This window comes from Dermochelys coriacea, chromosome 11 (assembly GCF_009764565.3).
Source record: "Dermochelys coriacea isolate rDerCor1 chromosome 11, rDerCor1.pri.v4, whole genome shotgun sequence".
NCBI classification, from domain to species: Eukaryota; Metazoa; Chordata; order Testudines; family Dermochelyidae; genus Dermochelys; species Dermochelys coriacea.
In genome coordinates this window covers 45,415,676-45,440,822 of record NC_050078.2, presented here as the reverse complement: position 1 = coordinate 45,440,822, position 25,147 = coordinate 45,415,676, and the positions used below count along the sequence as shown (strand labels likewise).

The 25,147-nt window shown below is 38.8% G+C and overlaps 1 protein-coding gene across 14 annotated transcripts in view; it reads right to left on the bottom strand.

The window, feature by feature from the left end:
- Window positions 1-25,147, bottom strand: part of OSBPL6 (oxysterol binding protein like 6) — a 213,892-nt gene that overhangs the window by 102,999 nt on the left and 85,746 nt on the right. For all 14 annotated transcript variants that reach the window (XM_038422141.2, XM_038422152.2, XM_038422145.2 and 11 more), the window contains one exon: window positions 1,556-1,821. In XM_038422141.2, coding sequence (XP_038278069.1) covers window positions 1,556-1,657 — 102 coding nt within the window. In that variant the 5' untranslated portion in view covers window positions 1,658-1,821. The remainder of the gene's footprint in view (window positions 1-1,555; window positions 1,822-25,147) is intronic.

The following is a 25,147-nucleotide window of genomic DNA, read 5'->3' as shown; positions in this document are numbered from 1 at the left end:
TGGCCCCAGCTATGGCTGCTTCCCCAATCAACTTAGCCTATTGGCTCCCCGGAGCAGCCCTTTCCCAGGGCTATTTTAACCCCTTCCGGGCCGGAATGGGTGACTACCCCGCTACAAAAGAAATATACTTTTTCTAATTTTTTTCTTTATTAATTCTCAAGAAAGATTAAAAAAACCACAAACAATGCAATAAGCAGGAAATATAAATTAAAACTGCAATCGTAATGGGGACAGTAGGACAAAAATATGGTGATTTATTCTCTCTTCTACGTTTTTGTATAATAGGAACAACATTCATGGTGTTTATTGTCTTGTGTACATTAACACCTTCAGTGGCTATCATATAGTCTAGCTCAGCATCACTTCAAAATTAATCACTCACAAGCCATTCAAGCTCCTATGGATTCCTCTCCTATAACATTATAATGCATTTAAAATATTATGGCCAATATTTTCAAAAATGAGTGTTTAAAATCAGGATGCTAAGTCCATATTCAGGCACCTAAATATGTGACCTGCTTTTGAAGTGTTCAGTACAGTGGATCCTCTTTTTAAACTTCTTGCTATATATTTATGTGCTGAAATATGGAATTTGCAACCTAGCCTTAAGCACCCATTTAAAAAAAAATGTTGGCTTATGTTCTTTACCAGTTATCACGAGGAGAACAGCGCCACCACCAGCAGTACTGCAGAAGTAAGGCTAGCAGTATCGCAACTCGCCCTACAATAATATTGCAACTCCCTTCAACTCCTTTTTGGGTCAGGACACATACAATTACAATTAAATAGATGAAATCATGAAATTTATTATTTTTTAAATCCTATGACTGTGAAATTGACCAAAACAGACCATGAATTTGTTAGGGCCCTAAAGATGTATGGAGTTGACCCAGAGTGAGGCCTTCCAACTGCACAGATCCTGGGGAGCATATTAGCAATGGAAGCCCAGCATAACTGGGATTCTACAATATAACGTGGAGCATTCTACCTGAATCCCTACTAAATCAGATACAATTTCAGAAATTTTGTGTTTCTACAAAATGTTTATGATACAATGCACCTTTTCAAAGAGAAGCTTGTTCCCAGCCTGGCAAGTCAAGCCATACGTAACAGATGACACATGTCTGTAGTTAGATCTGAAGTTAAATATTCACACACAATATGCAAAACATTTAAGCATTCATAGGTTAACACCTCTAAAGAAAATGCCTCCCAGAACTAAAAGAGAAAGACTTATGAAGAATTCTTCCTTACCCATGACCACATAATTCTATCCCTCTTACCTAATACCCTGCAGCTATGTCATAGGTCTGGAGTTTATTTCCCCCAAATAGCTTCCACATCCATGTCTTTTCCAAGACACAGCAGAAAAGGAATAAGGAACTTACTGAAACATTGACATATCTTACCTGCATTGGAAATGCCCAATTCTATTATCAAAAGACTTTAACTACTGAGCATGGGGCTTTGCTACCATGAGGAAGAATGAATTAATAAAACCACCAAATGTTACAAGTTAGAGAGGAAAGCCAGTTGTCTAGGATCTTTTCCTTACCTGCTTACTGTCCCTCTGAGATGACAATGAAGAGGAGGCACTTTTATGTGATGGAGTGGATGTTTTGTGAGCAGAAGATACACCTTTCTCCTCTGAACTCATAGTTGCAGTTAATTTCTAGAGATGATCTTTTGCTGCTAAGACCATACCAATCTTGTCTCAAACTCACATACAAAAAGAGAGTGGAAGGATTTTCCACATTATTCAGTTTCACAGTTTATCTTCTGGAAAGGAGGAGATGAACTCAAAAGGCATCCAAACTTCACCTTAATTAAAACAAAAATGGGAGAGAAAAAGAGAGAGAATGAATCACTTTCACTCTGAAAAAAGAAAAGGAGTACTTGTGGCACCTTAGAGACTAACAAATTTATTTGAGCGTAAGCTTTCGTGAGTTTTTGCGAATACAGCTTTTTGCTAATAAAGACTAACACGGCTGCTACTCCGAAACTTTGAAAAAAGTTTCATTACATATCTGTAAGCAAACAAAAAGATTCACTCGTAGTCACGGTTCTATAATATGGTTTCATCAATACATTTAACGGATTTCACAAATATTTACCTATGGTTGCTTGACATTACCCAATATCTGTACAAATGTTGCTTTTCACTCTGACAATAAGAATTTAAATATTCCTTTCTTCCAGCAGGAAAGCCCACAGATGCATTACAATGCATTTTACCATGGCTTGAAGCACCTTGGATGCAGAACTAGAACTGTCAATCTAGACCTGTGAAGACCCAGCCAGTTCAAAGTACTTCCAAAGTTGCTTCACAGAACTAATTGCTTCAAACTTTATTTCATAGGTTATTAGCAAGAACAGGATAGTCATACAAACACTCCCTACTGAAGAACAACTTCAAATTTAACTCCAACTACAAGCAAACATGTATACATTGTGCCCATAAAGAAAATTGAGGAGAAACCAACAAATTAAGCCTCATTCAGAACTGTAAGCATTGTGCCAGGTGGGTTGAATCTGCAGACTTTCCTACTAGAAGAAAGGAAATGTTCAGGGACAATCAAATAAATGTTCTTATTCTTCTTTGCCAGGAAAGTCAGCAGATCTATTACAATGGGATATACAATGTGTGTCACCCCAGGGGAAAAGAAAAGATGAATGAGGAAACAGATGCATCCTCTCCCCCACCCCAATATAATTTATTGGGGGAGCATTGTACAGATCCCTCCTTCCAATGGCAGGGACTGATGAGACCTGCACATCTAATTTGTCAAACTTAGAGGAGGTACAGAAACATGACCAGGAGACCATCTCACGTCTCTTTATAGGTTTCAAATAATCCTTCAAGCCAGGAAGCTGCCATGACTCTGAAAAAATGACCATAAACGTTTGAGGGGGAAAGGTGGTGTCTATTTTTGAAAGCTTCTGAAAAGCACCAATTTAGCCATCTAATAACTGAAGCCTTGGCAGCTTTTTTCTTTGTTTGTTTTATTTTTTATGATAAGGGTTAGATCAGCAAAGCTAGAGTTTTTTTGAATTGTGTGCCACGTTCAGTGTTGATTATTCGAGCCCTGCTGACATCAAGAGTATGGCAGAGGTGTGTGTGTTCAGGGGGTTGGTAGGTTGCTTGATTAGCTTTGTTTTGTTTTTTTTTTAATTATTTATTTATTTAAAGGATGTTTTGCATGTGGGCAAAAAAAGGATGGAAGAAAAACAAAACACATTTCTTGTAACTGGGTTTATTTTGGAAATAAAGCCTGTGTTAATTCTAAACATAACTTTGCCCTCATCAGAGATGCAATTCTGCTGTTTTCCAATAAGACCTTAACTCCAAAAAGATTCCTTTGCCAAAGAGATTGCAACCGGAATGACCACCTGTAAAAGACAGAAAATCCAAGAGTGTTTCTCACCACAGCATCAAAAAGGATGCTTAGTAAGGGAGATTAGTACAAGATTTAGATCCTAACATGGAGGAATAGTGCAGAAAAGTTGAGGCATCTTCTAGAAATCTTAGTCTAGACGAGAGGAAAATCCTGCACCTGCTCTCTCTCTAGTGAGCTGGAAACATCTACCACTTGGATTTTAGAGTCTGAGGTTTTAGCCCCATGTTATTAAGACGTTACTGTATGAACTCAATTACAAACGCTTTGCCCTTGCCTCAACAAGCTCTTTCCATGCTAGTGATTTCACACTATAGAGCGGGGCCCTTCAAGGTACCCTGTTTGTGAAATACTCTCTCAAGTTGATATAATTCTAACCCATGGCTTGCCACTAAAAGTCCTATTCATGTTTGTTTAAAGCTAAAGCACACACATGGTGGGTGCCATTAAAAACAGTATTTAATGCTCCAGATACCTGTAGTGACCATAGTACCTTCTTATTTTAAGTATATTGGTAACAAATACTTGGAGAGGTAAATACTGAGTTTTAAAAGATATCAAATATAAGGCCAAATTCACACTGGTATAAGTGGACACAATTCTTCAGAATGCAACAGAGATGCCCTTGTCCCTCTTACAATACAAATGAACAGAGGAAAGTAGATACTCTGCACTGACAAACAAATGGAATACCTCCTTCATTAAAAAAAACCCAAACCTATACTGTGTTTCTGTATCAGCCTGTAGTACGGTTTCTACAAGAAACAAATAGATGTCTATGATAGCCCTAGCCTTTTTCAGCCCAGATGCTGAAAAACTAACAAACCTGTGCAATGAGAGGGTTCTCCCCCCTTTCACATTAGCATGCCACGGACTGCTGGTCCATTTTAACAATGTTTTCATACTGTATAAATATGATATACAAGTATGTGCTGCAGAGATTTATATCACTATTGGTATTTCAAGATCTATACAATTTAATACAAATCAAAAATCAATGTTAATGTTTAAAACTGCTGCACTTTAGAAAGATCTGACATAGCAGAAAGCAAAGATGATAATCCCAGTTCACAGAACTGTACAATCAGTTCAGTCATGTAATAGCTAAAAACAAGTTTTTAGCTATTTATGCTGAACGATAAAGGTCTTTTAAATATTTTTTTTTGCATTGTAGCTTTTGGGTAAATGAAAATCAAATTGGTTTTAACATGTCTGATCTCCATTGAGTTCACTTATGCAGAAAAAATTATATTTAGCATTGGCAGAGGAAGACAGTAATCTGACACTTAAGAGTGTCAATCCTTTTTAAAAGTGTTCAGGAAGAGTATGCACTGTTTTTAGAGCCAACGGTGCTAGCAAGTAGCATGCAAGAACAACAGCTTTACCAATGGTCTCTTGTCCTCAGCTATTGTGAAGTGCCTTCTAGTCAAGTCTAAAGCTTTAAATAAATAAATAAATAAATGAATCTTGACACTTGAGCTAGACTCAGTGGTGATTTTTTTTGATGTGCACAAATTCCCTCAAGAGACAGAGCTGAGACAACCAAACTCATTAAACTTGTTAAATAACTGACTGCAAACTCAATCCAGGCAGTTTTATTGCTTACATATTGCTTACCTACTTGTATATATTCACAAAATTGCACCACTGAACATGAATGTAAAGATTGGTTCACACACAATATAGCTTATAAACAGAACTTTACAATATAACAAAGTTTATAACATACATGTGCATCAGCATCTGTTCAATGGTGACACTTCAGTAAATATTACAAGTGTTAACAAAATTAAATAATTCTAGTACCAATATTACTAACATTTTAACAAAGAATTAATGAATCAATTAGAGAAACATGACTGAAAAATAGGCAGATATAGGCACAATAGGAGAAATTATGAATACAAGTTATGATCCATAGGCGTTGACTTATTTTTCCGCAGGGGTACTCCACTCCCACTCTTCCCGAGGCCCTGCCCCCAATCTACCCCTTCCCCAAGGCCCTGCCCTCACTCCACCTCTTTTCGCCCCCACGCTGCCCCCCAAAGACCCTGCCCGTCCACTGCTCGCTGCTCTCCATCCTCTCCCAAGCGCCTTCCCCAGCCACCAAACAGCCGATCAACAGCACCACCGAATAGCTGATCAGCGGTGCCGCCGAACACCTGTGGCTGGTGGGTGCTAAACACCCACTAATTTTTTCCTTAGGTGCTTGAGCCCTGAGTACCCCCGGAGTCAGTGCCTACACTGTGATCAACAGCTGTATTTTAGAAAGTAATGAAAAATCTTAGAAATGGTGTACCAGCTTTGAGCTTTCCTGTGTTGCAATAAATTCAGATCCATTCCTCTTCAATAATTAGGGCTTATTTCCCAAAATCTGCCTGATCATTTAAACTTTGTCATATCCCCCTTATAGCACATTAAAAGAATTAAAATAAACAATTCTCCAAATGTAATGAGATCTTAGTCTCTCCAGAGCTAAAATTGAAGCTGGCATTCTATTAATAAATTAACCTAATTTTTGATCTTCCCATTAAATTCACCAAAATTAAACCAATCTTCTTGCAATGTCACAGATGGGCCTGCTCCCTTTCCATCAGTCACTCTGCGTTTTGCCATTGACTTTGGTGGGAGCAGAATCAAGCCATACGCTTGGGTAGAATATTTTTAGCCAACACGAGGCAAAAGAAAAATCAGACAACACATTCAGGAAACCTGAAAGTTCAAAAAGTGAAGTTCAATTTATGAACATTTTTTCCAGCTTTATTTGACTAGTAATAACTGCAAGTTGGTTTTAATCCTTTTTCTTGGCAACGACTAGCGTGCATGACTAGCTATGGGGAGGCTTCTTGGCAGAATTATTTAGGTCCAATTCTGCCCTATACATAGGACTAGCAGTCAGCTCCTCTGATTCCTAGTCCTGTGCCTAATCCAAAAAACCATATAGCCTCAACTCAAGCACATCACTTAGGTCAAATTTTTCAAATGTGGGTGCATAAAGTTAGACATCCAAGTCCATACAAAGACACCTTAATAAATGGTCTGGTTGTTGGTTGCCAGGGATACTCAGCACCAACAGCTCCTTTTGATGTATATAATTTCCTCTTATGTTGTATGTAAATATATTGTAGTGTATTACATATTTTTCAGTGGAGAGAAGCATTTCCTCATATACCCTCTCCTTATTTTGTTTTATTGTTTAATCTTGCCCATAGAGTTCACTCAAGTAAATTTTACTTATAGGTACAGACATGCAAATACAATACTTACTGTATACACATTATAATGGGAAGTAAGTTATAACTTTTTTTATGGAACGGGCTAATGAACTGAATGTCCATTCTTAAATATTTATTGAGGACTTCCTAATCTCTTCTGCAGATATAAACAAAAAAATATTTCATGATCAAGATAAAATCATTAGACCTTAAAGTTCATTCTTCTTCTGTTGACTTTCCTTATAGCTGTCATCTACATTTTGACTGTACCCAATTTGCCCGTCTCACTGATTTTATGCAGTAAATCTCACCCATTTACAATTCTTTCTGGGGTAAAGATCTTTTCACGTTTAGTTTCAATTTGGTATTCCTTGCCATTGCTATTTAATTCAAATTATATTTTATATAAAGGTACGAGATATGCTTTGTTCAACTGAATTCAGTAACTTCAAGTTGGCCTTTTCCTCTAATATTTGGAATTTTCCCATGTGTATTTATATCCCCTTCCAAATTTAGCTTTAACATTAAGAATATATCAGATTTAGCCACTAGTTACAGAAGAGGGAGAAACTCCCAGTCCAGGCGAGTGGGAGCTGCGTGGAAGTGCTGTTTACCCTAGATTTAGCTACAATCTGCTCACTCAGCTATAGTTTTCCACTTTTTAGTGTATACTTTTCTCGGTGCCTTAAGATCAAATATTAACTGGGATTTAGACACTGATGAAAACTAAATCACTTTCTACTTCCATCGTTCCATTTCTCAAAGGATTTCAGTTGTGTTTTGGGAAATGAAGGAAATCTAATCACAAACACTCCTTCCTCGATTTCTCATGTGAGAATTCTAAAGTCTCTGCCCTATGGTTCTGCAGTACCAATTCCTCTTTGTTAACCTATTAGACCTCCCTTCTGCTGTCTACTAACCGAAAGAACATTATTTGAAGCAGATGAGTCATAGTGAATGGTCAGTCTCAGGCTGAGCTCTGAGGCAGTTGGCTTATCTTCTCTGTCAATATTGCATTAAATAGTCTGAAAGATCTGTAAGCACTGAGAGCTACTTACTGATTTATCTCCAACTGTTATCTGGATTGGAAGAATGCACATAAATCAACATTCTTGAAATAATTTCTTAGGAAACTTGTACACAAAACTATTATGAAGTATAAAACAAAGATATTGATTTACCATAAATAAATTCTCTATCCCTTGAACTGACCGGCCAGGGATTATTTCAATTTATTTTGATCAATTTTTATTAAAAAAAAATACATGAAATTCATATGCAACTATAATTACACTCTAAAACTTGATTTGTATGTTAAAAGCTACAAGGTGCAGGGAAACAAGTGAAAGGAAATAAACGATTGCTCTGAAGAGATTTAACAAAACGGAGATTCAGGAGAGGTCAACTATTTTTATAGGAAAAAAAGGGCTTGAAGGGTGTATTGGGATAATGTTTAGATTAACAGGAGGATGTTTATACTAATGGCAGCAGATAAATGAGGGAGCCAATATTAGAAAATACACAAAGGAGCACAATTTGGAAAAGGTTGGACATATAAACTGGAAGAAACAAATGAAGGACAAGATAGATATGAGGGACAAGAGGAGGAACAGTGTGGGGAAGCAAGGAAAGATTTTAGGAAGAAGCCACATGCTCATCCCAGGTAGAAATGAAAGAAAGGAGAAGCCTGTATCACCTCAAGGGAAAGTAGAGAACCCCTATGCTGGCATTCCCACTGATTAGAAAGAGGGAAAGATGCCACCTGAAGACACCTCCAGGGCAGGGGAACAGACAAGCTCTCCTCTCTCTCAGCATACTGGACGGGTCTTCCCACCTTAAAGCCACAATCGTAAGTAGAAACAGCCATGGGAAATGAGGATTCCAAGAGAAGAATCTAACGATCAAAGACCTCAAGGGATGGGATGGACTCCATAGAGTCAGAGAAACAGTCAAAATGCAACCATTTGATGCTCTGAACTAGAATATTCTTTTAAGAGAACGTGTTATTCCCTAGGATCCAAATAAGAACATTTGGCAGTCCCCAGGCCTCTGCTTATTTGGCGCATTGCCCCTGAATTATTTTTTGTTAACTATTGGAAGCTATGCACTTCTCAACAATTTCTCTGCTGTAAATAGAAATGGAGTGGGGGGTCCTGAAGACAGAGTCTCACACTCTAGACTGGGCAGCTATGAGCAACCTCATTGACATAAGGAAAAGCCATCTCCACCCTCAGAAATGGAGAGTATTCCAAGGGCATGGAGCCTGGCCAAGCAGCTGAAGCCCTGGCTAACATGTGCTCCCCCTAGAAGCAGCAGGATCAAGATTTCTCATGTGCCAAAACAATTAGTAATAATGATGAGAAGGTACCAATACATGTCTGACCTGCCCAGAGCCCAGTATTACACGAGGTGCAGGGTTACCATCTGCAACAGAAAAAGGGCTGGGTTTGAAAGTTCTATTTGGATAGCTCCAAATCAAATCCAATCTCAAATGATACGTTTCTTTGATAAAATTTGTGCTCCTCCGCTCTGGCTATTTGCTTCTTATGACCGATTCTTTTCCCACACAGTTGCCCAGAAGAATCTATATGCAGTTCAGGAATAATTTGGCTATACAATTTACACAGTGTGGGATTGGGTCTCTAGACAAAAATGAACTAAAAAAAATAGGGGTCTGTCTCTAAAACTTGAATTATTTCAACCTCAGCATTTCTACAGATTGGTCTATCAATAGGGGCAGTTTTGTGTTTGGAGAGGGACAATGGATAGGAACGTTTGTATGTTTTGTGGATGTATAAAACAAAAGCCAATCTGTACACCACAATTCAGGGGGGCCAATCCTTATTCTGTAAACCATACTGCATATTTTATTGAAAGTTTCTCCCACATTGGTGATCTTTTTCTACGCAGTAAAATCATAATCCTGCTTTTGTTGCAGCTCATAACAATGGATTATAGATGTTGCAAATATAAAAATACAATAAAAATACATCTTTATAATATGGCAAAATACCAGTGATTTAATAACTTGCTTACAGGAAATGAGCAATTTGTCTTTGTTATAAAACAGGGAATTAATCACTTCATACCCACTAACTCAGGATCAGCATCATCAGCATTTAAGGTTCACCTCTGGGTGATGATCTCTGGAATATACCCTGTTTCTGCAACAACATCAGAACCCAAGGTGGTGCCTTAGCTGTCTAAGGCCTGTCTACACTGGGGGAGGGGATCGATCTAAGATACGCAACTTCAGCTACGAGAATAGCGTAGCTGAAGCCGACGTATCTTAGATCGATTTAGAATCACTTACTTCGCGCCCCCGCGGCGCAGGATTGACAGCCGCTGCTCCCCCGTCGACTCTGCTTCCGCCTCTCGCCCTGGTGGAATTCCAGAGTCGAAAGCACAGTGATCGGGGATCGATTTATCGTGTCTACACTGGACGCAATAAATCGATCCCCGATCCGGCGGGTAGTGTAGATGTGGCCTAAGAACCCCTACAGAACTTAAAGAAGCTTTTAAATTATGCAAACCAGAAAAGAAGAAAAAGCAATATGTTAACATACTTTAAAGATGTAAATTAACACTGGTATTGGTCATTCATCTGAATCTGAAAGAAGAAACAGGTAAAATTACAACTATTGATGGATTACTCCATTACTATTGATCTTTTGATTCTAAATGTTTATTAAAAGATCTCGGAAGTGCAAATGAGTTCCTCCTAAAATAACAGAGGTCAATACTGGCTGATCTCTGAAGAAGAGAAGCTCATGAATTAGCATTAATGGACAAATTGGTGATCAGTGTGCAACATAATAACAAATCCCATATCCTGACCCCATTCTTGTTTGAATTTAAAATTAGGTAAATTTCTTCTCCAGCTTTCATTAAACACTAAACATGGGATACATATTGCTAGTAGTACTTACTTTACAGAACTATTTGAAAAGAAATAAAAAGGCTATGCTCTCCCTTAAGTACATTCTATGCTTTCTTGCTCAATATGTATTTAAGGGGGCCATGTTTTTACATTCAGAAACTGCATTTAAATTATTTTCATAAATAACAGAAACGGAGAAAACAACTCCCCTGTTTTTTTTCAGGTCTAGCTACCGAGTATCTTATATCTGAAACAAACACAATGTATACTTTAAATAAGTGAGCAGAGATATACTCAGGTGGTCTGACATTCCCATGCACCTAATTAAAATAGCTGAAATCTGCAACTAGCAGTTTAATTTTATATTTGAGGACACTGGAACATATTAAATGGACACTCCTATTAACTTAATTGTCTCTCAATCATTGCACTGTCTTTATTGGTTTGTTTAAGGTACCAGAAGCTGATTTTTTTTCTTTGGATGGATTTCCTTAATATATATCATTGTCCAATTTTGGACTATTTAACCTCGTACCCCTGAGACTAGATGCTAAAGCACAGCCACTCCTCCTCACCTACCCTTTTTTGAGCCATTCTGAACCAAGCATCCGCTTGGTCCTGCAGCCCCATCCAGACAGGTCTTCGTTATACATGCTAAGTCATGGCTCTGACACCTATTCAAATTATGGGCCATGGTACCCTTATTAATGACCGGTCTTTCATTAAACTGCAAAAAGTGAAGATCTGGGTCACCAAATAGTTGGTATGCCCAAGAGTATTTGCTTGTCAAAGCCAACAAAACAGAGTACTTGGCTTACACCTCTGACTGATCCTTCATCCTTCTACCATCTCCTTCCTTGTTTCATCATCACATTGACTGAAGATGTGGTCAAAGAAGGCCAATATGGGGGACTAAATACCTTGATACTCTTCTTTTAGGAATTTGGTTTACTCTAAAATGTACTATTTAAATTCTATGGAGCAAATCATGCAGTCCTTATTCAGGTGAAATGCCCAGGGAACTAAGTCATGTGTAAGGAATACAGGATTTGGCTTTGTAGGGCTTAAAAGTTCCACTCATCTGCCCACCACAGCAAACTGGATACTTCCCATTGTGTGTGTTTGTGTATGGATGGAGAGGGAGGGATGCAAAGGGGACAATTACCATTAACTTCCGATGATTCTAAGTCTTCATTTGAAAAAAAAAAAAAGTCTCACATATGGTTGCAAATAAGTCAAATGTTGAACTAAATGTAAACAAGTGCAGTGCTGTCTTCCCGAGTCTGCAGATAGACAACTCCAGAGTCTCTGCTGTTCACAATTTAGTGAAGTTGCAGTACAGTGAAAACAGACAACACTCTGGTCAGTTTTCACTACTTTTATTTTATTCAGAATCTTTTGAGCTAAGAGAACAAGAATTACATGATTTCCACTTTACGGTTGCTCTTTGAGAAAGCTATGATTATTAGCAGAGGCAGAGACCTCAGCTAAACATACTTCACGTTATGCAGAACCCAACCCTAAACATACAAAGCTGCCCACAACAGAGCGTTTTTCCCTAGAATGGGCCAACACCCAATGCCAGGAGATTATTGTTACCGAAGTGTTACATCTAGAAGAGTTCCTGTCTCTGATGAAATGAGAAACAGACATCCCACATTACCTATACATCCGCTGAGCCGTATATTTAATGTACTCTTACATCTTGTTCCAAGCAATGCATTAACATTATAAAACTACAGTTGGAACAACAAAAAAAAATCCCCAGGACCTTCCACATAAAACTTTTATTACTACAGGAGATCGTCAAGATTTTTACTCAAGGTTTAAATGATACAGTCCTTCCATTACAAAAATGTAATTTAATAGCAGGCTCTGTATCATCAACAATGAAAGTCTTATGTAGGATCCTGGAGAAGTACTAATTATTTGTAGCATATTTACAATATGGAAGAACCTCAATTATCCTCTCTTTAATAATCCATAAATTCAATTAATTTGCATCAAAAACCCCTCATTTTCCCACACCACATAGTAAAGATTTTACAGTACAGTGCTATTATATTGTTATATATGCTGTATTATATTGCAAAGTTTTATTGTAGGGATCAAAAATTACCCTGGTCTGAGGTCCAGGTCTTGCTATTTTAAGTCCTGGACTGGTGACAAAATGTTCAAGGGACCAGCAACCCATTTAACATCATATCCCTTATGAACTCTGCAGGTAAGAAATGATTTATCATTGGAAAGCTTGGAAATCGTTTTTAGCACTTGTGAGATGCAAGATAGTAACAATCTCATCTGATTACCATCATCTCTTTCAGCTACTTTAAAAACTGGATTTCCAAGATTTGAACAGTATAAAACATTCATCTCTAACTACAGGTGTTTATAATTATGCTGGAATTGAGGAGTGTATGCTATGGGGAAGGAAGAGAATAGCTGTAATACAGACTTTTAAGTGAGTGAACGCACTTTCACAAGACTTAAAATTAAGTTACTGTGTGCACTATGTAGCTATTTTCATAAAACATTGCCAATCCCACATTCAGGAAGTGCTATAACCATCCAATCAGGTGGAGAAAAATTGGTCAGAGAAAAATGGATGAAATTGGTTATTTTCTCCACTTACTTGGGCCACTGTAGCTCTTGTTGAACATGGAAAAAGGAACTGCTTATAATGTCAGCAATAGATGAGAGGTCACTTAAATAGCCTTTCAGTTTTTGCTGGGAAAGGGAACTGTTAGCAAAGTTACAAATATTAACATTAGGTTTTGTGAAAGTACTGTAGTTTTGCATGGTTAATATTTAATAACACAGCAAAATAACTTTAAAAACTGCTAAATTAGGTAGCAGTCATGCTTTCAGGTCCTATATTTCACAACCTGACAGAGCTAGGAAATGCTTTCAGAATCAGCAATCTTGTCTTATTATTGGTCTTAAACCAGTAAGAAAAATATTTTTGATCCTTGCCTAATATACCAAGTACATTTTCTGGTCATTCTATTAAAGATTATCAAAATAATTACAGTTAGTTTATGTTTCTCTAAATAAATTGACAAAGTATTGTTTGTTAATGCAGTTGATTTTTTAAGTGTGCTTCTTTCCTCACTCTCGAACACACAAAATTCAATTCTCCACAAAGAATATCATAATCGTCAGTGGGAAGTAATGAGGCTTATTCTGCTTAGACTATCAGCTTCACCCAGATTTCATTAAGTTGGTACTCACTCACAGTTCCTATATACTCCCAAACCACTTTACACTCAGTATGATTTCTATAACAGTGAGTACCACTTCGTTTTTCAGTCCTGGTTCAGATGCATTACAAAACGGTATAAAGGAAATTAATTCTGCTTTAAAATACATAGCTAAGACTGATGTCATCAATCATGACCTCAAATGGATGGAGGAGGTCAAACAACAGATAATCAGATTCTGATGAGAGGTCAGTACAACATCTGTCTTTCCTATTTTCTGCTTGCCTACATGATTAAGGATAATTTTCTCCCCTTCCAGAATCCCTGAAGCATATATGGTAATTAGTTTCAGAGTTGCAGCCGTGTTAGTCTGTATTTGCAAAAAGAAAAGGAGTACTTGTGGCGCCTTCAAATTTAGTCTCTAAGGTGCCACAAGTACTCCTTTTATTTATGGCAATTAGTGGAGTTCCAGTGTATTCAAACCTCCAGCTTGACTGATCATTTGGAAATGAGCCTTCAGCTCATTTTCATTCTCTGAGGATGGACTCGATAGCTGAAGGGACCCTAGGATTTATTTGTCGTTTCTCCTCGCTCAGGCTGCTGCAATTACAAGATATTACTGAGTCACAGGTTTCAGCTGTGTGGACATATAAGCCATATTGTAGAAGCATCTCATGTACACACTCTGAATGGAGGTAGAGCAGCATGCGATGAGCACAGAGAGGTAACCATACAGGTGAGAGCATGTTTTTAAAGCTTTTAATTACAGCCCATCAGTTCTCCATTAAATTATAATAGGAAAAATTTCCACTGCTTCCAGTTAAGTGTAAAATCTAGAGATGGTTGAAAAATGTATTGACGTTTTTTGAGACAAAAACTGGCTTTTTGACAAAATGGAAATTCTCTCATTAAAATGTCTGGTTCCATTATAATTTCTCAAGTTTTAATCAAAAAATGAAGTGTTTTGGTTTACAATAACCAAAAACAAACAAACCAGTATCAGTCACACAAGCTAAAAGGTTGCACAATGTCACTTCCAGCAGAGGTGGGAACAGAACACATCTCTAACATGAGAAACTCCACTCTTATTGTCAAGGTTCCTTTCCCACTCTGAACTCTAGGGTACAGATGTGGGGACCTGCATGAAAGACCTCCTAAGCTTATTCTTACCAGCTTAGGTTAAAAACTTCCCCAAGGTATAAACTTTGCCTTGTCCTTGAACAGTATGCTGCCACCACCAAGCGTTTTAAAACAAAGAACAAAGGGAAAAAGCCCACTTGGAGACGTCTTCCCCCAAAATATCCCCCCAAGCCCTACACCCCCTTTCCTGGGGAAGGCTTGATAAGAATCCTCACCAATTTGTACAGGTGAACACAGACTCAAACCCTTGGATCTTAAGAACAATGAAAAATCAATCAGGTTCTTAAAAGAAGAATTTTAATTAAAGAAAAGGTAAAAGAATCACCTCTCTAAAATCAGCATGGTAAATACCTTACAGGATAATCAGATTCAAAACACAGAGAATCCCTCTAGGCAAAACCTTAAGTCACAAAAAGACACAAAAACAGGAATATATATTCCATCCAGCACAACTTATTTTACCAGCCATTAAACAAAAGGAAATCTAACGCATGTTCTACTTAGATTACTTACTAACTTAACAGGAGTTGCAAGGCTGCATTCCTGATCTGTTCCCGGCAAAAGCATCATACAGACAAACAAACCCTTTGTTCCTCCCCTCCAGATTTGAAAGTATCTTGTCCCCTCATTGGTCATTTTGGGTCAGGTGCCAGCGAGGTTATCTTCGCTTCTTAACCCTTTACAGGTGAAAGGGTTTTGCCTCTGGCCAGGAGGGATTTTATAGCACTGTATAGAGAAAGGTAGTTACCCTTCCCTTTATTTTTATGACACTTATCCACTCAGGCTCCTAGCAAGAATCTGCCACAGTTGTGCTCTTCCCTATACCGGCTGTAACCAATGCTCTAGCCACTAGGACACACTTCCCTTTCCAATGCCAAGGATAGAACCCAGTAGCCCCATTTTCCATATTTCTACTCCTGCCTAGCAAATATTTGTGCAACTCACTGAAAAAGTTATGTTACATTCCCTTCCGGTGGCTGGCCCATATGAATGATAATGTTAGAGTGTTAGAGGTCTAGGTTAAGAATACGAAGTTCCAGGATTTTAAATCCTGCTGACAAACCCTATTGGGGAAGTGTGGGGGTTCCTTATTGTGGTATACCATAACTTTGCATTTTCCAGGGTTATTTTTAATGGTTTAATTCACAGCATTGTCAGCCCCAAAATATCATGAGATTGGCTTAAACTAATGAGATTTTTAAAATAATAATACATTTTGGGTTCTTCTTTTCATATGTCTTCTGGTTACTTAAGCCTCTAGGGTGAGCTCCAGTCACATGTCCCATCTTTTCTCTGCCACCAAAATGGCTCTTTTAAAAAGAGATTCTCACATAATCGCATTATTTCAGGAGCTGAAGCTTTAATAACGCCAACAAATATGAGAACTGGCAAGAGTGAATTCAAAGTTTTAAAACACGTTTTATAGTAATTATGACATAATATGTAACAAAACAAAGGAGTACCACGCTCTGGTCATGTGTAATACATTTTGATTGCAACAAATTACTAATATTTTGCCTTCTAGTAATATTTGCCCAGCACAAGAAGCAGCTATAGGCACAACTTAATAATTTAAAATTGGTGTAGTTGGTTACAAGAGCACAAAGGACTTAACTTAATCATTCGGGGTTATATCTTAAATTTGTATCTTTCAGGGACAGTAACGGAGACCAGATATCTCAATAACAGCTGAAAATTATTACTTATGGTAAGAAAGCATTCAAAACATGCTATGCACTTTACCAAAGCATTAGAACACACAGCACTGCCCCAAATAGTTTACAATATGAAATAAAATCAAAATGATTTCCGAAGGATTCCCAAATATGTCTATTAGAAATTAAGACGGATACAGAACTCGGTAAATTCCTTAAATCAAGAATGTTTTCCTGATGGAACAAATCAAAAACAAAGACTGGGCTTGTTTTCTGGACAAATGGCTACCTCTACTGTCGTTCTTCAAAAAGGAAAATGTGAACTATTTCTTACCACGTTGTTTGTCAGATTACATAACACTAAATCTATCATAAATTGTGAAATCGGCATTGGTTTTCCCTGTATCTTCATATATTAATTTATGAATGTTTATTGGCATAGACAATAAAACAACGTAAAAAAATAAAACCCAAAACCAAATTTTCCATTGGAACCAGCTGGTTATCTACTAGACCTATTCATAAATTCAGCAGAAGATACACTACATTAGGAGCTGTGTTCCCATCTGCTAATGATTGCTAATCATGCTATTATACTAAAATGAAAATGCCCACAGGTACCCTCTCTATGGGAATGGTCTTATCGTCTCTAGGATATTCTTGTTGTGGAAAACTTATATTGTTCAAAGGACTATTTCACAGATTATTATGCTGTGTGGCATCTCTTCTTTGAGTGTACAAAGGAAAGAAACACACTTAAATATGTTTTAAGTATAGTCTAATGTCCAGTATCCATTATATACATAGAAAGTTATTTCATAAAAATGTATTTACACTGTTGTAGTTGTTTATTTTATATGTTCGTATATAGTCAAACAGGCTGTGGAACAAGGGACTATAATGGGGTTGGCTCCCACCTTTCTCTAGAGCCCCCTTTCTCTGGTTGGATGCAAACAGTTCTTTTTCATGGGGCAGCATCTACCTCTCACGGGTGCCCCCCGTTTCTCGGTTGGGTGTGAGCCTGTTTTTGTTTTTTGGTCTTACAACGGGCAACACACACCTTTTGGGAGCACCTGCCAGCTGATGGTTTTCTCAGCAGATCTTCAGCGACAGCCCTGTGGCTGAGCCACATACACTGTCCTCCCCTTCCAAGGTATACAATCCCAAGTTCTTTTTTTGGCCCTGGTATGGAGCCATAGCTCTTAGGCTTCTTCCCAGAGGCACTGCCTTCTTCAACACCCAGCCGGGGCCCATCTCGGGACCCTCTGCTAGTGTCCTTTCAGCAGCTCTGCATGGGCTGTCTGTAACAAGACCAGCAAGGCCCATCTCAGTACCCTTGACTGGTATGGCCAGGTTCTGTGCTCAGTCCCCCGGTTTCAGCCTGCTCACACTGATCTTTTCATGGTCCTGTTGCTATTCTATCCAGCCAGCCAGGCACCTGGTCTTTGGCAGCCTTCCCTGGGCTTGGTTCTGTCTGGTGAGCTCTCTGCAGTGAGCTGTCCGTGGTCCTGCTGTTCACCTAACCAGCCAGGCACCTGGCCCTCTCTTGTCAGGCTCCACACAGCCACTGAAGGCTCTGCTCCTTGGCTTATATAGAGCCCTTCCGGCCCCAGATTGGCTGCTCCATCAGCCCCTCTGATTGGTTGTTCCTCTGCAGCCACTCTAGGTTGCCTGGAGGACTTCTCTCTGCTTTATTCTGGGGCAGACTGACACAGGGCTGCAAGGCCTCCAGCAGGGGGCCTCCAGACTTAATCTAACCTGCCGCAGGGCCCTATATACAGTTCTGGCTCTGAAAACAACTCGTATGGCTTAGACTTGGAGGAGAAAGAAGCTAGAGAGGTCTAGGCTTCAATCAACCTACAGTCAGCATACAAGTCCTATTGAGCTTCTCCCAGCTCCAGAGCAAATCCATACAGAGCGTTCTAAAGACCAGAGCTGTGTTATAGTACACTAGGCTCCACCACCAATACTTCTTACCATCTTAACCCCACCAAGAGAGGGTCTCATTTTATAAATGCCTGCTCCTACACTTTGAATTCTGCCTGCAAATGGAAGCAGAGAGAAGTATGGGTGCATGGAAAGAAGGGAGTGGTGGGAAGACAAGGAAGGCAAGAACAAATTTGAAGAGAAAAATCACAAACATTAGAAAAGGTGCGTGTGCCTTTTGTCTAGCTTGTCCTACCTCAAATAAAAAAGGAACAGAATGAGAAACAAAGCTTTTACTTTGAGTTCTCTAGGACAGTTGGCATTTCAGGTTTCCCCATCACACTAGTCTGTCAAAAGTTTGACTAGAACAGCAGAAAAATTCACAGCTCCTTTACACCACCTACATGTTACTGACTTCACCTTCTCTTTACCACTGTGTATTAATCATCTACAGCTCTATTCAACGGCTATTAAGTTTTCACAGGTGCCAGGCAAAACGAGATTCCATTGTTCCTACACCAACATGCACCTAATCCTAGCTAAGGGGAGGGGAGGAACTTGTTTCTCCACTCACAGAACTGTCTCAATATTTTCATTCTATTCTCCATTAGGTGAAGTCTTTTTACCCACCTTTTCCAATGGCCATGTTTGGAAATTTTCCCCATTATACCATCTTATATAATATGCTATCTTTGAGAGCATGTTCACCCTGTGAGCTGAGTCCCAGAGGCTAAGTAGCCGTAGACATTTCCAAAGCAGTAAAGAACGAATGACCAATGACCACATAAAGAGGCATTTTAAAAACTTCTTACAATTTTTGCCAACTTGGAATAGGCTCCAGAGTTGTGTTGGGAAAGTTCAAAGCTAAACTTCTTTCTTAAATCAAAAATCTTTCTATGGCTCAATGAGCCAATTTTTGGCACTGATTAATCAATATGAGAGTCTGCAGCAGTTTGAAAGAATAGTTTAAATGGTCTCCACTCTCGATCGGCTATTTACAAGAAACCCTCACAAAATGGTTTCGTTTCCTGCTGAATAGTTCATACTGGAATGCTCAAGTTGTGACCTCTGTGGTACAATTTCTGCTGAACAGAGTCCTATAGAAGAACTAGTCATTTTGCAGCACGATTTGCTTTAATGGTGTCATAGGTAGGTATATAGATGAGCTATTATTCTGATGACAGCTGCATCTCACACAGGTCCAGTAGTCACACACTATAGAAACAGAAAGGTAAAAAAAAAAAAAAAAAAATCAAATTTACGCAAAATTATTATTCTACTACACAGATTATTAGGAGCAAATAGAGATGGTCTCCCAGTATGCAGTGCAAGGATTTTGTAAATCTTTTAAAAAGTGACAATCTAAGTAGAGGAGGAGGAGGAGGACCTACAGTGAGTGATCAAGCTGCATGAATTTGCAGAATAATTTAAAAAATGTCTGTCAAAATTAAAGGTTGCATTGTATAACTTAGCGCTGCAGTAACCTTGTCATCTTTGAGGGATGAATCACTCAAATATTTCCTCGTGTGTTAGGAAACATGCTCCTCCCAGACCCCCTCAGACCGTACTTTTTACCTTTGTAGTTAATACAAAGAAAGTCCCATCTCTGATCCTTCATACCTAGAGCCAGGGCATTTATGTTTAGTTGACTTTTGGTGTTTCACAGAAAGTCCCAAGGCAGTAATGCACAGCTGAGAATCCTGCTTAAAACCCATCTCTGTTTAGGAAGATTTGCCTTTAAACACTCCACTTTAAACACTTTGTGACTTTAAACACTTCGAGTAATGATCATTATTGAAAGATCTTCTGCATTAGTAGCACTTTGTGGGCATTAAATTAGTTTTCCTCCTTTAGGCATGTGACAGCCCAGAGTGTGCTCCTTGTCCCAGGCCAGAGTGTGGACAATGTCACTAGCAATGGAAGATATAAGGATATGAAAGCAAGATGATGTTGGGGTTTCAAAGATGGCAACTTCAGCACAAACACATTGTGTTCAATCAAAACAAGCACACACTGAGAAATTACTGCTGTGTCAGTGAATGGAGGATACTGTATTCAGTTTGTCCGTTGAAAAACTTGTTTATTTTATATGGTTAAAGAGGAGGGTAATTCTGTGGCCCTATTTGACATTCAGATTTAGGATCTGTGAAAAAAACCTATATGCCAGTGCACTGTCTGACACTCTCTGTAATGTCCCTATCCCCAAATACCACAAACAACCCATGCATTCCCCAGCAGAGAAGAGCCATAGGCCTAACAGATAAGCATGGGGAATAGGCCCAGAGAAGTCAGAACACAGCCCTAACATCTTGCCCCAAGGTTTCTATTTATAACCCGTTCCCTGCACTGCATTCCAAGCCTCATGGTCCCATCCCCTTCAATGCCCCTTCTCTATGTCCCCTATTCGGTGCATTCCATCCTGCCTCTCCCCGAGACCAGGGAGTACAGCTCCATGCCATCTCTCCATATGCTCCCAGGCCCTTAATTCCCACTACACATTCCTCCCAGTCCCCTCTCCTCCTCTGCATGCCTGCTCCTTTAATGCCCCCTCATGGACTCTTGCCTCCTGAATTTCCCCCCAGTCTCTTACCCCTCATTCCATTCATGCCCTGCAACTCTTGCTCAGCCCAGCCACGACAGCAGTACAGTCTGGAGTCAGCAGCAGCTGCACTTACATCAGTAAACATTTTAAAGCAATTTAAAATGTTATTTTTATACCCACGAAAACAGCTCTGTAAGAGTGTGGCCTTGACCACAGGTTAGAGAAGAAAGGGGAAAACGAGACAAAGAAACATACTACTGAGCTCTGCCACTTTAAAGCACATGCACCTCTCCCCACAGCGTTTCTCTGCCCTGGCCCAAGGTCTGGGGAGCCAGGAATAGGGCTTTCTTCAGGTTGGTCAAACAAAACATGGCTTCCTTCAGTTGGAGAAAAATAAAAAGTACTTATCTTGCAATCTATTGTTTCCAGTGTAGTCCTGTGTCAGCAACACGCTCAGTTTTCCAGTTCTTCCTTGTTACCTTGTCTGGCTCTGACAATTTACTGACCCTGTTTACTTACTCATCACAAACTATTTTGTGAATCTTTGTAATATAATTTTAATGAGGGACTTAAAATAATAATGAATATCAACAGTAGCATTAGCACTTACATTACACTTTTCATCTATACATCACAAAGCACTTCAGAAAAAGAGAGGAAGTTTTATTATAGCACAGGCTCAAATCAATTACAGCACATACAGACAATCTGCAAGTTCCTATCACTATTGCCAAAACAGCTCCATCTCTCCATCTTAACTTGAAGCAAATGTTCCATTCAAGTACGGGTCTTTTCCCAGAGAGAAGCTACCAACTCTATGAAATTGTGTTCAGCTTTGTAGTCTTGGAGAAAATATATTGAGAACTCAGGCAAAACTAAACTCATTTTCACATGTGCCCAAATGCAAGATTCACAGACCGATCTCCAGAAGTGAAATGAAAATGCCACCAAATTCCAAATTGACTATTTTAAACAGAATGTTTTAAATAGACCTCAATATCTTTCTAACCTCACCAGCCAGAAACAAACCCCTTTCTTTATCTTTCGTGATCTAAGTCAAGGTTTAGAGCTTCTTTTGAATATGGCATCTTATTGGGTTAGGAAGGTATCATCAAATATTAAAAACTTGGTGTAGGTTGTTAGAAATTCAGTACTTGTTATGCATTAAAAAGGTTATCGGATAAATACAGCACCTCATATCATGTTCTGGATTTTTGAAAGCTTGATTCACCAGCTGAACTGAATACATGAAATTCAATCTTTTTTCGAAAAGAAAATTGATTTTATGAATACATTAGACACTAACCTATCCTCAAACATTACTCTAATTTAATTTTGTGAGCCTTCCAAGTCAGATTTACATAGTGCCTTTATTTTGTATCCTGTATATTTGAAAAATAGGAGTATAAATTGTTAAGAGAACAACTTGAAAGTAATCTGTCTGAATAATTAGGGTGAACTTAAGTCTTACTCTCAACTCAATAGGATTCCAAACAGCAAATCATGCACTGTTCTTTGCAGATTTTATTAAACAGATATTCAGTAGAAAATTGCCCAAAATAATAATAAGGCATGTTGACCATGCAGGACCACCTGTGACAAGATGTGTGTACCTCATTCCAGCAAAGTGAAGAAAGGATACAAACTTCCTTGCAGGGGTGGAAAAATACCTGTTCTGCCCAAAGACAGCATAAGAGCTGCCTGTCCTGAAGAGAGGGCCTGACAGATAGACTTCATTAGAGAAGCAGGACTTATTTTTAAAGTGCTTAGACTACAGACTGGGATCTACAGGGATGAACCCAATGCCTGGACTCCAGTCTGATGGGACTCTGTGTACAGAACCACGGTTTAAATGGCACTGAAGGCAAGAGACATTGTCCTTAGTTTTCAGTTCTTGCTTCCGTTCATGTAATGTCTCCCAGAGAACCAGGGGCATTTGTTGTGAGCTGCTCCAGGCTCACTAGAAGGCCTTGTTTAATACCCACAGCTGAGCTGTACTTTGCTGTGAGAACCCCAAACTCATCTGGGCTGTAGCCAGACACCACTCTAAACAAAATGTTAAGATGTTTGACCTATTGTTCCCTAAATCTGGCAGTGGCTGTGTGCTCTGTTCCTGGAGAAGAAGATTAATCACTAATCAGAGTGTTTAATCTACCAATTCCCAATTGGTGAACACAAGCCTTTAAAATAAAAAATGAAAAAAGAGGGATCACAGAAATAGTATAAGAATCAGTCTGAAATGATATGAGGCTTCTTTCATGTAAAGTCCATACGGTCCACACCCTGAAAGGCCCCATCCAATCTTTATCCAGGACTCGGTAGCTTTGATACAAGGCCTACTGGTAGGACATGGTAAAAGGAGGAGAGAAAGAAAGAATCTGAAGACCTGCATCTGGACATAGGAGAAAAAAGGATTAAAGACTGTATCATAACGCATACACACAAAGGGGCCAAACTGAAGTCACACAGACAACCTTAATACTGGCATTTTCTTCCATCTGAGTGCTTTACTTTACAACCTTGATGTTCTTTTAATTCAGTTTTTGTGTGTGGGTGTAATATAGATATAACACATTTATATATGGCTCTATAGATATGTAGAAGAGTACACATGTATGGGAATGAACTATTCTCTGAGTACAGTTAATTCCCCAAATTCACTGCAGAAAATATATTCCATGCACACTGGAACCACAACGGACTAAATATATTCAAAGCTAAATGCATGTTAAAGCAAGTATGTTATATTACTAACCTGAGAATGTTAGAAAAAATAAGTAGGCTTATACTTTCTCAATATATTTTTATCATAACTGGCTCAAAATTATATCTGAGGCAAGAAAAGACATTTGCATACATAGCAGCTGTTCTGCAACTTACATTTAATTAAAATCTGGAAGTAAAAATTACTATGTATTATTTATTCTCTTCCTAGGAACTCAGGTGAGAGAACTCACTTGTCTAGATTACCGCCTGTTGAATAAGTTTGGTACTAGTGGGAGTGATCATACCAAGGACATACTAAAACTATGTTAAACCTGGGCCTGAGTTTCCAGGGTACGTGTTGTCTATTTTGCATATATCAATTGACTTTTTTCCATGTGATTTTTAGATGAAATCCTATCACCACTGAAGACAACAGCAAAAAAAACCCTCTTGACTTCACCCTTTGTCCGTAAACCATCTTTGGGCTAGATTCTGTCAACATTACTCATCTGAAGATTCATCTTAATCCACAAGTAGCTGTCCTGATTTCAATATGATTAGTCATGGAGAAAGCTACTATTCAGCATGCATACATGGTTGAAACTGCCCCTTTATTTGTGCTAGGTGAGAAAAGTTGAACATGAAGCAGTTAGGCCAACCGAACCAAAGTCAGGCCAACAAAGGCTGCTGGGAAAGTCTCTGAAAGTAGAATGAAGGAATACTTGTTTAAGTTACAGTGAGTGAGAAAAAAGGGGAGACCTGCATTCCTGCATTTTGTACCAGATGTACTGGGAACAGTCCTTGAGATATGGGGGCACTGTTTTCCACTCCCTGTTTTTGTGTTATGTCTGTTCTTAACTCCTCGTCTCCTGGTTGACACCCATACCGATAAGAAAGTTAGTGAAGCATTACGATTTGTTAAAAGTTATCTACAGTAAGGGGGTAGAAGGCATGCATAATAGAAAAAGAGGATTTTAACTAACATAAGGGAGGGATGGGCTGCTTTATGAATAAATCTGTGATGCGACGGGACTGTCTATAAAAACTTATTAGTTTTACTTAGAGGCTGCTGGTTCTCTTTGGAGACGGGCTGCTCTCTATTGTTGTGTGCACTCTTCAATAAAGAGCTTTGTGTTTGGACCTTGCTGGTGTTGCCTCTCTCTCTCCGGTCAGACAACGAGCCGTGCCGTTTGGGGTTCGAGTCCTCAACATTTGGAAAGAGAATTTTGTAGTATTGATAACTTTCCAAAGTCTCCTGTCACTGAAGATAGTTCAATAGCAATTGTTTACATTTTAAACAGGTTTTATGAGCTAGCACCACTGCCTAAAGGTAGCACATATACTGCCATGCAGAAAATCTAAATTTGAATCCAGTTTCTAGATGTCTTTCCCCTTGGATCAGCAGAAGGTCAGATTGGAGTGTAGTGTTCATCACTGCCATGATAGCCCCTATTGGCCTTCTGAACTGGGGAAGCAGTACTCCAAGAG